Genomic DNA, 15,050 nt, shown 5'->3' with positions numbered 1-15,050 from the left:
TTGAGTTATTCTAAGCCAGATGTTGTGAGTGGACTGAAAAACAAGTTCATAGAATCTGTCTTTAAAAGGCATTAAAAGTCTTTTTTGGAGAAATTAGTGCAGTGGTACCAAGATTGTTATCTGGTGAGCTATGGGAAACTCGATGATGGGTCATGCTGGTCAATTGGTCGAATTCTGTGAAATTGGGTGATTCTTGGTGATCCATGTTGTAAAGAAGTGGTGTCTAGTTCGTTTCTGCAGCCATGACAAAAAAAGGAAACATTCAATTTGTGCGAGTCACTAATCATTGAAATTGTGTTTGTATGTGTGTGTGCCTTTTTTGCGACCTTCATTTCCTTTAGCACTCGTTTAGTGTTCCTGGTGTCTGGAGGAGCCGGGCGCCCACCACTGTCTGGTCACAGTGTTGCCACAGGACTCCGTAACAAACTTCGCAAGCAAAAAAATGACTTCCTTATCTTCAAGGCCTGGCAGGTAGACACAGTCGGTCAGTAGTAGCGCTACTCTCCAACATTTGCCATTTACAGTAACACGCATTTGTTTTGCCATTAAACCACCTTCGGCTGTTGATGTGTCATCGTGCTTTCATGGATTATGTATGCAGTTTGCCAGCTGAATTGCTCCAGCCACGGAGAGTGTGATTCATTTACCCGTCGCTGTGTCTGCCACCCGTTCTGGATGGAAAACTTCATCAGAGTCCAGCTGGGCGACGGAGAAAGCAACTGTGGTGAGGAACGCATGCGTGAAATATAATAGCAGTTTACAGGATGGACAGATCACCATGATTATGTAAACATCACCTTTAAAATATTTGTCCATTCTGATTGTCTGGATCTCTATTCTCTTTCAGAATGGAGTGTGTTGTATGTGACAATAGCATCATTCATGATAGTGGTTGCCATCGCGACCATTGTATGGGGCCTTGTCTGCTGCTGTAACAGGTAAAAAAATGGAATAAGATGCTGGTCATAAGTTACTTTTCATTTGATTTCCATGCCTTTTCATAACTCTTCAAGCATATTTATTGACCGTTTAACATTGTAAGGGTTAGTAAACACCATGCAATAAGGAGTGAAAGCATGAATTTTGTTGTCTGGTCACTCCTCCACTGAGATGAGGATGATGCAGTTTTTCATTGTGGCCTTATCTGAGGCATAAAATCTTTTGTGAGACATTTATTCTGAAATAAATTAACTGTTAATCTATTTTTTGGACCAAAACCCCTACATTTTGCAAACATGTAGCAAGCTATTCTACTAACACTAGTCCACACAAACATTAATTCCTTTACAAACCGCTTCCCCAATGCTTACTTAAATGACAGAAATGCTTCACAACAGCCAAAAAGTTGGATTTGTTGTATGTATGTGTATATAGATGTATTTCAGTACATTCATCTGTCATCAAAGGCATTCTTAAAAGCTATCTGGGAAAACATAGATATAATATAAGCTAAGTGTAAACTTTGTGGAAGACTATGTGCCGATACCTGTAATGAATCTATGTTTCTGTCTGTATATCCGTATGTTATCTTCGTGCATGATTTGAGAAGACGCAAAGGAAAAGTCAGACGGAAAAGTCGATACAAAATGCTTGAGGGAGAAGACCAAGACAGTTTGGAACTGCACCCACCTAGAGCAGGTAAAGCTACTACTGGAAATGTTTTGGAAAATAAGCTTCCTAGAATATAATTCTCATAATTGGATATAAATTTATTTATTTTTCTTTCCATTTGTTAGCCCGGCTGAAACCTGTACCTGCACCCTCTTCATCTGCTCTCATGCACTCCGATTCGGATTTGGACAGTGACGATGGACAAGTAGGTGTCCCCTGGACTGATCGGGAGCGTGGTCATCTGCTGCGTCCTCAAAACGGCTCCTTGCGCAATGGCCAAGGGCCCCACAGAACCAAAAAACAGAGGGAGGAGTTACTATAGTGACGATTATTATAGTGACTTTGCTAAAAAGGACCTCAAATGCCACAACGATACGTCACTTAAAAGTCTCGTCGCAGGGTGTAAGGAAGAGTGGACTAAGTATAGTCTCTTCGACTGCCACCCCACCCTGAATCTCTGCCCAATCTGAGCCAGAAGACGGGTTGATTCAGTAACTAGGGCATTCACTCCTTTGCTGCTGACTCTATCTTGTTAGAAATTGTTGAAATGTAGACCCGTTCACCCCCGGGGTCAATATAGATGTATTTTAGAAGGAGACATTGCATATGGAAAAGGATAAAGGCTGCTTATAAAACTTGAAAACCAAGTATCTCTCGAAGTAAAGGGATTCCGTCCCAATCCCGAGCCTGTCTGGTGGTTCTCTTCCCCCATCAAGTTTTGACCAACCACTGACATAACCCCTCTAAACACTACCTTAAACATCACTTAACTAGACAGTGCTCCTTCACTTGTGGCAATAGTGCAGACAAAGGACTCGTCCTCTGCGCTGCACCTGTCTTTGCCAAGTTGTATGACTGCATGTATGGTTGTGTGCTGAAAGATTAGTTTTACTGAAAATACTGCATGTATTACATCAGATTGTCCGGCCTTTTTGCCACTGTGTGCGTCTGTCACTTAAATCACCAGCAAATGCAGAAAGGCTGCAATCTGCTCAAGTTTGTAGCATTTAAGAGAGCATCATAATGATAAACAATATTTAAGAAAAAAAATACACTGGACCTCGCTTTTAGCTTCGTATTTAAGCTCGTGCAAAAATAAACGGTTAGGGTGGGGGGGGTGGGGGGGTGTTCGAGGGGCGAAGAAGCAGAGCTTGGCACTCACCTTAAAATATAGACCATGTGATCACAGATGAACGACAGTTGTACGCCATCTAATTTTAAGTTTCTTTAAACCGATCGTCCGATTCTTGTGCAATTATACACAATCTGCTTGGTAGTCTGCTTTCACTGGTTTCTTTCATGAAGATGTTAATGCTCACTGAATGTCTTTGATAAAGGCTTGTGTTACTTTTTTCTGTGTTCGGCACACACGTTTTCGTGTTCTTAGTGGTGACCTATATTAACTGAACTACTTGAATTCAGTGTCTACTTTGTAAACGCTGAAAGAACTGTGATATTTTATCCATGTACACTGATTCTATTGATTCATGTTCTTACAAATGTATGAATGGGGTAATTTAGACCCCAATGAAAGCAGGGAGAAGAAAAACAGAGATTTGCTTAATTACCTAAAATCAATGTTTTAGTGAAGGATTCCCTATGTCATGTGATTTAATAAGCTGAAACTGAATTATCTTAATTAAAAATACTGTAATTTTACACATTTAGTTTTTTTTTGTATTATAAAAATGTGTGTGAAATGTCATTTTGATTTGATTGAATGATATTTAATTGAGTTATACGTAGGGATCTTAACAATAAACAATAGATTTAGGTATTGTAACAAGAGTTTTACCAGGTCTAGATCTTGATCCTTAATCAGCAAATCTGAGGTTAAAATGCTGCAGACTGAATTGGAATTAAGATTTTGGGAGATCAGAATATTACATCCACTATTATACAGTCCTTCCCTGATTATGTGTATACTAAAAACCATACTAAATAGAAACATGAATGTTGTTGCAATACAAAGAGTAATTAATATTTTTGTCATTTACAGCATAGATTTTGTGTAAATTACAAGTGATGGACCAGGATGAAATTTCTAGTAAATGATGGCATAAAACCAGCTCACATTTACAGAAGACTTTAGGAGACTTGTAGCCGCAGAAAAACATTAAAACATTTTAAATAAGGCCATATACTGTATCTGTAAAGTATCCCGGCTGAGGTGACGTGGAGCCTACTGCAGGTGTTCCTTTGATCATTAAAAATCGACAAATAACTTGTTGGGCAACTTGCAGAACAGACGGATCTGTCTGTCGGAACTGTACACAAAATCATTCACCAACCCCACCCGAACATTACAGACCTCGCTCCGAGTCATTTCCACATGTTTGGGCCATTCAAGGACTTCCTGGGAAGCCAGCGTTTTAGATGTGAAGCTGCCAGTCCGGTGATCATCACAGTGTACTGAGGAAATGTTCTACCTTGATAGTATAAAAACTCTAGTGAAACAATGGGTGAAATAAGTGCATTAGTGTAGCAAGGGATTACTACAAAGGTATATAGTAATAAAGGTAGTTTTTTTCTCTTTTAACTGTTTTGTTATTCTGCGCAATTGAAATTCCCTGTTTGACTTGAACACTCGTCCTTTATGCTCATTAATTATCAAAAATGGCACCTTTTGGTAGCACATAAAGTAAGACCATCACTTCCCGGTGTCATTGGGTGTACAACCTGATTTCTTAACTGAAATTGTTGTCTTATACATCCTCACACACTTGGAGCAAGTCCAACTTGTCTTTAGTAAAGTAGAACAATTTAACTGAGTCTCTGCATTCGTAAGGGATTAGAATCAAAGCAAGCCGAGGCATGCACACATTCTATTTTCAAAGTTAAGAGTGAGCTGTAACAGTTGAAAAAAAAAATTAAGATTAAATCAACAAAAGCCAATTAAAGTTATTAAATAAGTTTGACTATTTTAAATTAGTTCAAGTGTCATATGAAAAGTATGACCGGTCAAGAGCTAGAGAATGCCATCTAAAGCTAAAATCAGTAACCTTCAGAATAATGTATAAGACAGATATAGTTAAAATACTGTGAACTGCCTGTTTGCTTTGGGTTATAGTCATGTGCAAGCTTTAACAGCACTAATTAAATTATGTTTGCACATTTGTGTTTATGCAACATAAATGCCAACTTAATGACAATGTCCTGGCGTTAGAGTTGCTCACTTGTTTCAAACCGATATATGGGGTTTGCTCAAATAAATTCACTCACTCACTCATCATCTATACTTCTTTATCCTGTATAGATATACCCTGACACGTAGGGCATGAGGCAGGGTGCACCCTGGACAGAGGCCAATCCATCACAGGGCACACACACACACACACACACATATTCACACACTACAGGCAATTTGGAGGTGCAAGGAAACAGTGGTAACCACTAAGTCACTGTGCTGTCCATTTAAATACATTCACTCTCACTCCCTCATCGTCTATACCGCTTTATCTTGTATACAGGATTGCAGGGGGCTTAGAGCCTACACAGGAGCCTTAGGGCATGAGGTGGGGTGCATCCTGGACAGGGTGCCAATCTATTCCTCCCGACTGTGGGAGGAAACCAGCGCACCCAGAGGAAACCCACCCACCATGCAAACACCATGCACACAGACCTCGAGACGGGAAACGAAGGTGCAAGGCGACAGTTCTAACCACTAAGTCACTGTGTTGCCCCAATAAATACAATGCTGCAATAACAAATATAACTGGGCATGATTCACTATTTCTTCATGAATTGCAAACCCGTAACAGGAAGCTTTAGTCAGGTTTATTTTAAGGCTGACAACCGCCACCTGCACCACGCCCATGTGACCACACCCATGTGTTCAAACAATAAAAAACACCTCTACATTGTTTTTGTTTTGTTTGCATTGGTTGAATATGTAAAAAAAAAAAAAAGGAGGGGGTTGTAGCATTTGGTAATTACAATATATTATAAGGTATTAAAATGACAACATAAATGAGCTGAATGTGATTTTAATCTAATGAACTAGACAACGTTTTAATGTTTTATTCATTTTTGGAAGAATGCATCCTCACGCAGGGAATCATATCTTTTATCCGGCAGTTGAGTGTTTTTCTGGGCTATCTTCCCTGTTTCTTTGCACTTCCTGCTTAAACGCATTTCTTCTTTCTTTACTTTATCACACTCCTCTTCTCTGCCCTTATAAGGAAGTCGAACTGTGCGTTCTATGAGCCGGGTGGAAATGGCGCGCGGGGGCTGATGGGAAATCTGTTACATCCAGGAAGACCAGAGACACGGAACCGACAGACTAAACACACCCACTGGACTCGAGCGAGAAAGGCTTTAACGCTTTAAACCCACTTACGGTTGTCAGAAGGCGAAGGTAAGGCAATTAGTTTGCGTTAAAATGTTCTGGCTTCATGTTAAAAAATAAAATGTTAATAGAGTGCGAAGGGATAAATCTGTTCATGACAAAGCGGATCTGCGGGTTTCAGCCGTTAGCTTACAGTCAGTGACACACACACACAGGCGGTGACACGGCACGAAGGGCTGCTCGGTTAGGCGGATTTTTTATTTAGCTGTTAGTTAGTCGTGTGGTGTTGTTTTTTTGTCAACTCGAGGCCAAAGGTTTAGTTTTGTTCAGAATCAGAGTATTTCACTCATTGCAGAGAGAGAGAGAGAGAGAGTTGCTGGATTTCCATTTCTGCTGTTTGTGCAGAGTTTGCATGTTCATAGCACCAGGAAATAGCAGGACTGACTTTGGCACTACACTTTCTGTATTTTTCATACATTCAATTTTTTCATACATTAATTAAGTAAAATTTTCTAAATCTCCATTTAAGTGCCATCTTTCATATTAAGCAGATTTATTGACAGCCCCTTAAATTATTAGATTAGATTAGATTAGATTATTGAATACTACTTTTGCTTTTCTAACTCCTGTTTAATTGTGACACCACTCTCACAGCCTGCTCTAAGAATGGATGTAATCTGGCCTACTTCTCCCAACCAAGACTAAAGCAGAAATGACCCGTTTTTGTCCACACACTGTAGCTTTATCACTTTGTCTATGCAGATTTCATAAATTTTTCATACATATATCCTGCCAGTTGTTATGCACAGTAACTGCTTATATCCAATTTTTCCATGTCATTGCTTTATATATTCTGTAGCTACTGCACATACCCACTGCATAGCTATGTTGCACAACATTTACTGCGTGTGTGTGTGTGTATATATATATATATATATATATATATATATATATATATATATATATATATATACAGCTCTACTTATTTAACCTGCACCTTATAATTTGCACAGCTTTGTCTATACACTACTTCTAGTACATGCTAAACTGTACCCGTAGTATGAAGTGACAATAAAGTTGTACCTACTTATTCACGTGCTGACCCCTGAGGCTGTTAAACCTTTTACTTAAGAGCTATACATTTCCTACTGAACACTATTGCTTAGTCATGTGTTAGGCCTGAGCCGTTTAAGTCCCAATCTGTATTTACATCTAGAACATTTATTGATTTCTTACAGGTGTTGTTAAGATTATGATTAAGCAACACATTTAGATGAGATTTTTGTATCTGTTAATACTGGCACTTTACTGTTATGATATACTAGGCCAAAATAAATCAGTTGTTACTCCAGATGAAACAATTTCCTGTCAGGCTATGGGTGGCTACAACAACCTGTTAAAAATGAACAAATAAAAATAGAGCATACACCCTACTGGATGGGTACAGAACCTGGGTTGGGTACGAGGAATGATGTTTATGTTTTTTAGGTCATTGTAATAATCTATACAAGAAGATTAAGAAGTACATTTAATGTAGGAGTACTGGAGTGCTTTCTACCACCACAGTGATTCTACTGATGAAATTTTGATAAGGTGAACACGAATCCTGTAATTTCTCTCATGCACATATGTAAGCAGCCATGACAAAATAAATCACGTCTGTGTCCGGATATCAGCTTAAGATCTCTACAGAAGCTCTTTAACACCACTATCATTTTGGTTTCGGTGCAAAATGTATTTTCACACCGATCAATATCAATTAGCTTGTGATTTTAAAACGGATTAGAAAAGGGTAAACTATTTTGTATTTCTGTTTTTAGGAGCATTCACTTGCATTTGTTTAACTGAAAGTTTATGCTAATAGTCTTGAAAGTTTTTTTTTTTGTGTCTCCTATGACAATCCCCCCCCATAACAATTTCCAACTGAGATATACTAAACATCCATAATACAGTAGCAACACTTTGTAAGTCTACTTAAATAAAGAATCAAAAGTATTGAAGTTTGTGGAAAACTTTCGATTGTGCTGTTTGGACAGGTGGGGAGTGCCAAAACAGGGTATTTGCTTTGACATTCAAATTCTCTTAATTTCCCTCTCTTTCTCTCTTTGTATTTACATGAATATTTCAGAAAGGCCTCACAGTATCATGGAGCTCTACACTGTAAATCCTCTCTTGATTTATATGCCTACTGAGTTCATTCTGTTAATGCAAGCATGCTACTAATTGCTTATGGGTTTAGAATACAGAATAGCACAACAAGCTGTCCAGAGAATCCGGTGGCTGGTGAAACACCTGGTCTACCTGTGCTTTCCTGTGCAGAGGCACTCGGGTGGACACAATGAGTCAGTCGCTTAGATTGGTAGATCAGGTTTCTCTTGCATTAGGCTGTATGCTGAGTTTACAAATGAATGCAGGAGATGTACTGGTAAGCAAATAAGGACGATTCTACACAGAAATCTGCCAGCAATGAGCAAGAGAGCTGATGCTGTCTCAGAAATCAAAAGTTTAAAATGTTATGTTCAAATTTAACTAGGTTCGAGGGAGTTTGTTTCTCAAACTATGAGGTATGCATTTTTTTCCCCCCCTTGAGAAACGAGTTGTGACACATCCAAGCACACTTTTTCTTAAGTCTGTTGTACATTGTATATTGTAAGTCTCAGTGTAGGGTGCTGCCTTCTGTGCTTTTTTTTTTTTTTTTTTTTTTTTTTTTGCTTATTTCTTTCATACTGTAAGGGTTTGTCCTTAACGATTAATCATTTCATGTTATCACGACTGATGGTACATCTCTCTGATAGGCATGGCAGAGCTGGCGGGTCTGGTGCAGAGGTTGGAGGTCGCTGTTGGCCGTCTGGAGGCCATTTCCAGCACAGGAGGTGCCGGTGGCACTGCTTCAGCCGGTGGAGGTATCGCAAGTTTTTTTTCAATGTTTTATTTATTTATTTTTATTTATTTATTTATTTATTTATTTATTTTGACAAAATCAGTCTGTATTTATCAGTGACTTTTGAATAACAAAACACTGCATGTGCAATTTTGTAAAAAAAATAAAAATAAAAAAATTTACGTCTCCGTCTTCAGCTGTGTCTGCGTACGTCGAGGCTTTCGATGGACTGATCTCAGGCCCTGTTGCTGAATACATGACTCTGAGTCAGAAAATAGGCGGCGACGTTAAGAAGCATGTACGTCAAAGCAGCACTTGCAGATCAACCCTCATCTTGCGAATTATCGCTATGTTTTTGTTTTTTTTTGCTATGCTTAACCTTCTACAATCTGAATTCTCCTCAGGCTGATATGATGAAGCAAGCGTTCACCTCTCAGAGGCAGGTTCTTGTGATCGCCTCCACCTCCCAGAAACCCTCTGATGTAAGTACATTAGCAATGATAGTAAGGATTGCGATTCATGTGTTTATTTATTTATTTTTTATTATTATTATATGAAGGTTAAGATTTGTCGGGGTTCTTAGGTTGTTTTGACGTCTCTGCTGGCTCCGGTGTCTAAAGTGATTCAGCAAGTGCAGGCGTTCCGAGAGCAGAACCGTTCCTCTCAGCTCTTCAACCACCTCTCGGCCGTCAGCGAAAGCGTGCCTGCCCTCGGCTGGGTAGCCATGGTGAGTGATGTCAGCGTGGTATTCGTGGGGTATGAATAGTAATCTAGTAAAACTTGGCATTGCACTTGATTGAAACAATCCGTTCATTCATGGAGGGGGGAAAAAATTATTGTACAGTGAAACAGTATGCTATGTTTTGTTTTTGTTTAGTTTTTTTCCCTGTGACTTTGTTACAAATGCTCAGTGTTGCAGCTTAGAAGCTTGAGGCTCTGAGTCATGAATTTTTAATGGACAGTAATATTGATGGCTCTAGATGAGATTTTGTTGCTAAATTATATCATTACTGTGGGTTTCTTTCTTTTTTTTTTATACTGTTATTTCCAGTTGAGATTTACATGTATTAAAATCTTGGAGAGAAAACCTGAATGACCTTTTTCTTTCGTTTTGTTAGGCCCCTAAGCCAGGTCCTTATGTCAAGGAAATGCAGGATGCTGCCATGTTTTACACAAACCGTGTGCTCAAGGATTATAAAGACAAGTAAGCTCTATAGTTGCTTATTTCCATATAAATTTTCTGTATTTCTTATGCTTGCAACCATTTTTTTTAAACTGTCAAATGCATTATTTATTTAGGGACAAAACTCATGTGGATTGGGTCAAGGCCTACTTGGCTATCTGGACCGAGCTGCAAGCATACATAAAGCAACATCACACCACCGGACTGGCTTGGAGCAAGACTGTGAGTTGTGCTTTGGTTCTGTCTTTACCGTTACAACTGTTGATGATTTATTTTGGCTTTCTAGTAATTAAAACAGAGTTATCTTAAAGTTTTTTTTATTATTATTATCATTATAATTATGTGTCTACCGCAGGGTCCAGTTGCCTCAGCATCTGGAGCTCCTGCTGCCCCAAGCTGTGGAGCTGCTCCTCCTCCTCCTGGCCCCCCTCCTCCACCTGCTGATCTGGAGAAGTCAGGAAGTGGAGACTCCGGCCCCACTAGTCGTAATGCTCTCTTCGCCTCCCTCAACAAGGGAGCTGATATTACTAAAGGTGAAATTAGTCAGGGCTCATCGCACACTATCATTATGTATGATGGATTTAAATTCTTTTTTCCATCTAATTTGCTTTTATTTTATTGGCCCTAAGCAAAAAGGTCAGGCTGGTATAAAGGCAGCTGACTTCCAGAAAAAAAAGTGAGACGGGTAGATTATAATTGTGGTAGAAATTCACATTTTAAACTGGGTCAGTCACATTTGTCGTTATTTTAAAATGTTCCATTACAACAAGTTAAACCTCTGTGTGGTATTTATAATAGTATTATAAAAAAGCTTTTTGCAGAAAAGCCAGCTATACATCATGCCTGTTAATTAGCTAAAACAATACTCAGACCAATTCTCAATTTTAGAAAAATAATTAATAATAATGAGGCAGTAAATGTTTGAAGTTGTTTATAAAAAGTATTTATTTTTTTAACAGATGTCACAGTCTTTTGTAATGCCTTATCCCCCCCAAATGTCTGTTTTATACACACTCAGGGCTGAAACATGTGTCTGATGACCAGAAGACCCACAAGAATCCTAACCTGAGGTCTCAGACAGGCCCTGTGAGCACAGGACCCAAACCTTTTTCATCCCCCCGTCCAACTGCCTCTGCTACTCCAGCTCGCACCCTGCCTCCAGTGCTGGAGCTTGAAGGCAAAAAATGGAGAGTGGTAAGTGGGAAGAAATTTTCTCAAGTCTACATTTAACATTGTAAGTTAACATCAAGTTAACATTGTTAATTATCTAAAATTTTATATATATATATATATATATATATATATATATATATATATATATATATATATATATATATATATATATATATATATATAATTTTTATTATTATTTTTTTTTTCCTCTCCAATGCTTCTAACTTGTCTGTTTCTGTTGACGTTTTAATATAATTTGTAGGAGAACCATGAAGGTGCTCAGGGCCTGGTGATCAGTGATACAGAGCTCAAACAGGTGGTCTATGCATTCAAGTGCAACAACAGCACTCTCCAGATAAAGGGAAAGATCAACTCAATCACCATAGGTATGGATGCAACACTTCCCCTGCTTCACATGGATAACTTTGGTTATATGTTACTTGAAAATGTGCAGCACAAAAAAAAAATCACATTTGTTTAACCGAGTCACTTTCTCTGCAGACAACTGCAAGAAATTGGGTCTCGTTTTTGATGATGTTGTGGGTATTGTGGAGGTGATCAACTCCAGGGATGTTAAAGTCCAGGTGAGTACGTGTGTGTATTTGACTTAATCCAGTAAGGGAAACACATTCCATTAGAACTGTTCCATGTTATAATTTCATTGACTAAATGTCTCAATGTATTGAAACACAATTCCTGAACTTTTTTCACAAATGTTTTTTGTTGTTTGATGATAAAATTTGAATGGCGATGACTTATTTTATTTTAAAAACTTTAAGTCATGAATTGAGAATTTAAGTCATGATTTAAAAATTAAAAACTAGATATAAAATCCATCAAATGGGTCTTTGACATTATAAAATAGATAATGTCAGTGTAAGTAATTTTCCATCATGAAGCCTTCAGTTTCTGTGGCTGAATCTCAGTAATGTTCCGTAAGTTCTATGATGCTGTTTTGTTAGTCTATGTAGTATGTGGGTGAATGTTCAGAAAAAGGTCATCTGTACATATAATAAAACTGTAAAGTTGGCCTGTCTGTACATTTAAGCTTGAGGTAACACACAGTAGTGATTTACCTTTTTTCTTTTTGAATTAATCTTTAACGTGACTCAGAAGAACGAGTAGTTGTAGAGAGTGATTTGTTCATTTTCTACTGGACGCACATGCGCAAAGCATCGCAGAACCTCCATAGGTTATGTACAGGAAACAGAATTAAGTAGATTCTATCGAGTCTTTGGTCCGAATCGTTCGTTCTTTTGTCACGTGACTCCCAAAGACGCTATGCAGTGCAATAAATTAAAAAGAACGAACGGCCTAGACTAGAAGATATGAGAGGTGAGCTACTCATTCTGTTTAACATAATATGTCCTTAGCTGCATTGTAATATTTTCATTACTGGAACTAGAGCCAAAATTTGTGTATGTAGAAAATATTTTTATCAGTTATTTCTGTTTATTGAAAATGTAACATTTTATTTTTTTTCTGATCAAAAGAACGAAATGAACTAAAAAAAAAAGAAAATATTTGTTCATTTCGTTTTATCGTAAACGGCTCATGGGAAGAGAAGATGTACTAAATTGGGCCAGGGGTAGCTCAGTGGTTAAGGCATTGGACTACAGTTCTGAAAATCCTAGGTTCAAACCCCACAACCACTGTTGGGACCTAGAGCAAGGCCCTTAACCCTCAATTGCTCAGATGTATAATGAGATAAAATGTAAGTTGCTCTGGATAAGAGCGTCTGCCAAATGCCTAAGTGTAAATATAAATAGGAAACGCCCTGTATATCATACCATGTAATAAAATTATTAGTTCACCCCAAAATCCAACAGATGGCGCTGTACATTTTTTTTTAATACACGCTCATGAATGCCCTTCATTCCGCGCGCTTCACAATGCTGCATAAAAATTTCATTTAATTCCAAAACTCAACAGATAAAAACTAAAGTTCCAATAGATGTCACCTTTTTATATGACATTACAATGTGCAAATTTTTTTTCATTGTGGTTTTTAGTTTTTTTTTTTTTTCATGGTTTGTAATGTAAACATAGCATAGTGTAATAAAACTGCTAATAGTTTCTATGTGATTTTATACAATGATGTCCTAATCGATATTGACTTTGCCAGCCTTACACAACCTGTACATCTTGGCACACACATTGCCCTTGCTGCATATTTAAACGCGTTGTGTATATGCAGGTTATGGGCAAGGTTCCGACCATTTCCATCAATAAGACTGATGGTTGCCATGTGTACCTGAGTAAGGACTCGCTGTCATGCGAGATCGTCAGTGCCAAGAGCTCAGAGATGAACGTGCTGGTGCCTGGCAAAGATGGAGAATTTGTAAGTACTGGAGTGAATTATATAACAACTAAGATGAATGCCAATAAACATCACTGTACCACAGTTGAGAATAAATACATATGTACAAAATGGTGATGAAATTATCATTTACTGTTCTTTTCTCTTTTTTTTTTTTTTTTTTTCCCAGACTGAGATTCCAGTCCCTGAGCAATTCAAAACGGTCTGGGATGGCAAAAAGCTGGTCACTACAGCCACAGAGATCGCAGGCTAAAAGCCTCACCCATGATATTCCACCCCCACCTTTGCCAATGCCTGCCTACCTGACTGACTGACCAACCAGCCAATCACAAACAAAACTGAAATGCTAATCGTCTCCACATTCCCCATCACCCAACCAGAGACGTCGCTAAACATTTCTTCAGCCTATGAGATGGCAGTTTGCTTCATGTGGCATCATGAAACTTTCCATTCCATTTGATGTTTTAATAGCAATTTTTTCGTTGCCAACAATCAAGTTGTTCTGCTGTTTTTGAGCATTCCAAGGAAAATAAAATGTGAACAGCCAAAATTATGCACATATGCTTTATATTCATTTTTATTTGTCTAATTTTTGGTCTTATAATGAAATGGCTGATTCCAGGTTTTTTTTTTTTTTTTTTTGCTTTACATCATCAGGGGGTAGAAGTTGTGTTCGGGTGAGGGAGTCCTTAGTGATTTCTGTTCTATATATGCAAATCTGTCCTAAAGCACACAAACTTTTCCTCAAAAAAAAAAATCAGTGCTAGTGTTTCAGACATTGATGAATTTATTTATGCTTCTCGGGTAATTGAAACCAAGATTTATTTACCCAAATTAGACCACACTTTGGAGGAAATAATGGATTACATATTGTTTTATCGTTGTATTTACGTACCAGTAAAGCAAAAATAATCTTGAAAGATATAATAATAAATGGATATGGCTTCCATTTCATACTGTATTCCAACGTACAGAGCACACTCTCTAAAGCACTGTAAATCAACATTCCATGATAATTAAAAGAGGTACAGTAAGGATAGTGACCATTAATGTAGGAACTTCCTTCTTCTCTAATTCTCGCTGCAAAATTCCTGTTAAGACTTTAGATACTGGTATCTTCAAGATGAACAGTCACTGAATTCTAGTTATCAAATTATTTCCTATGATGTTCAGTATACACAATTTTTAAATAGATGCATCCACCACTATTTCTGCTTAATCCTTTTAAGAGCATTTTCTTCTCATAGCACTCAGGCCATTAAATATTTTTTTTTTTTTATTGAATTCTCTTGTTTTGTGTTTTTTTTGGTCAGCAATTATAATTCTGCTCAATATTAGTACTGGAGTAAAATAACATTAAAATGGTTGCAAACAAATGTCAGTTTGTTCTGTCATTACTTTGCGGTTTTAAATTTTGTTTTAAAGATCTCTAGTCATGTGTCTTTTTTTTTTAAAGTTATTTCCTGTTTCGTAAGGTCAGTGTTAAAGCAACCACATCTCTTAATTCCGGTTTCAGAAACACAAATACGCTTGTAAAGTGTCATGTGGAGTTAAATTATTTTATAGTGAACCTTTGTCTGTAATAACCAGAGGA

The 15,050-nt window shown here is 37.8% G+C and overlaps 2 protein-coding genes across 2 annotated transcripts in view; both read left to right on the top strand.

Annotated features, from left to right (window-relative positions):
- The window catches only part of kiaa0319l (KIAA0319-like ortholog), a 34,496-nt gene extending 31,224 nt beyond the window's left edge, over positions 1–3,272 (top strand). Inside the window, exons 18-22 of the mRNA XM_053492515.1 lie at positions 342–484; positions 602–724; positions 848–938; positions 1,550–1,638; positions 1,737–3,272. Of these exons, the coding sequence (XP_053348490.1) occupies positions 342–484; positions 602–724; positions 848–938; positions 1,550–1,638; positions 1,737–1,933 (643 nt within the window). The 3' untranslated portion in view covers positions 1,934–3,272. The remainder of the gene's footprint in view (positions 1–341; positions 485–601; positions 725–847; positions 939–1,549; positions 1,639–1,736) is intronic.
- A 2,543-nt stretch (positions 3,273–5,815) lies between these two features.
- cap1 (CAP, adenylate cyclase-associated protein 1 (yeast)) lies at positions 5,816–14,832 on the top strand. The gene is made up of 13 exons (XM_053492934.1): positions 5,816–5,968; positions 8,695–8,802; positions 8,978–9,078; positions 9,185–9,262; positions 9,364–9,507; positions 9,899–9,984; positions 10,080–10,185; positions 10,319–10,496; positions 10,982–11,157; positions 11,399–11,522; positions 11,638–11,720; positions 13,334–13,477; positions 13,626–14,832. The coding sequence occupies exons 2-13, from the start codon at positions 8,697–8,699 to the stop codon at positions 13,707–13,709; spliced, it is 1,410 nt and encodes a 469-aa protein (XP_053348909.1). The 5' UTR covers positions 5,816–5,968; positions 8,695–8,696; the 3' UTR covers positions 13,710–14,832.
- The last annotated feature ends 218 nt before the right edge of the window (positions 14,833–15,050 follow it).

Source organism: Clarias gariepinus, chromosome 3 (genome assembly GCF_024256425.1).
Source record: "Clarias gariepinus isolate MV-2021 ecotype Netherlands chromosome 3, CGAR_prim_01v2, whole genome shotgun sequence".
In the NCBI taxonomy this organism is placed as follows: Eukaryota; Metazoa; Chordata; class Actinopteri; order Siluriformes; family Clariidae; genus Clarias; species Clarias gariepinus.
This window is presented reverse-complemented; position numbering and strand designations above follow the sequence as displayed.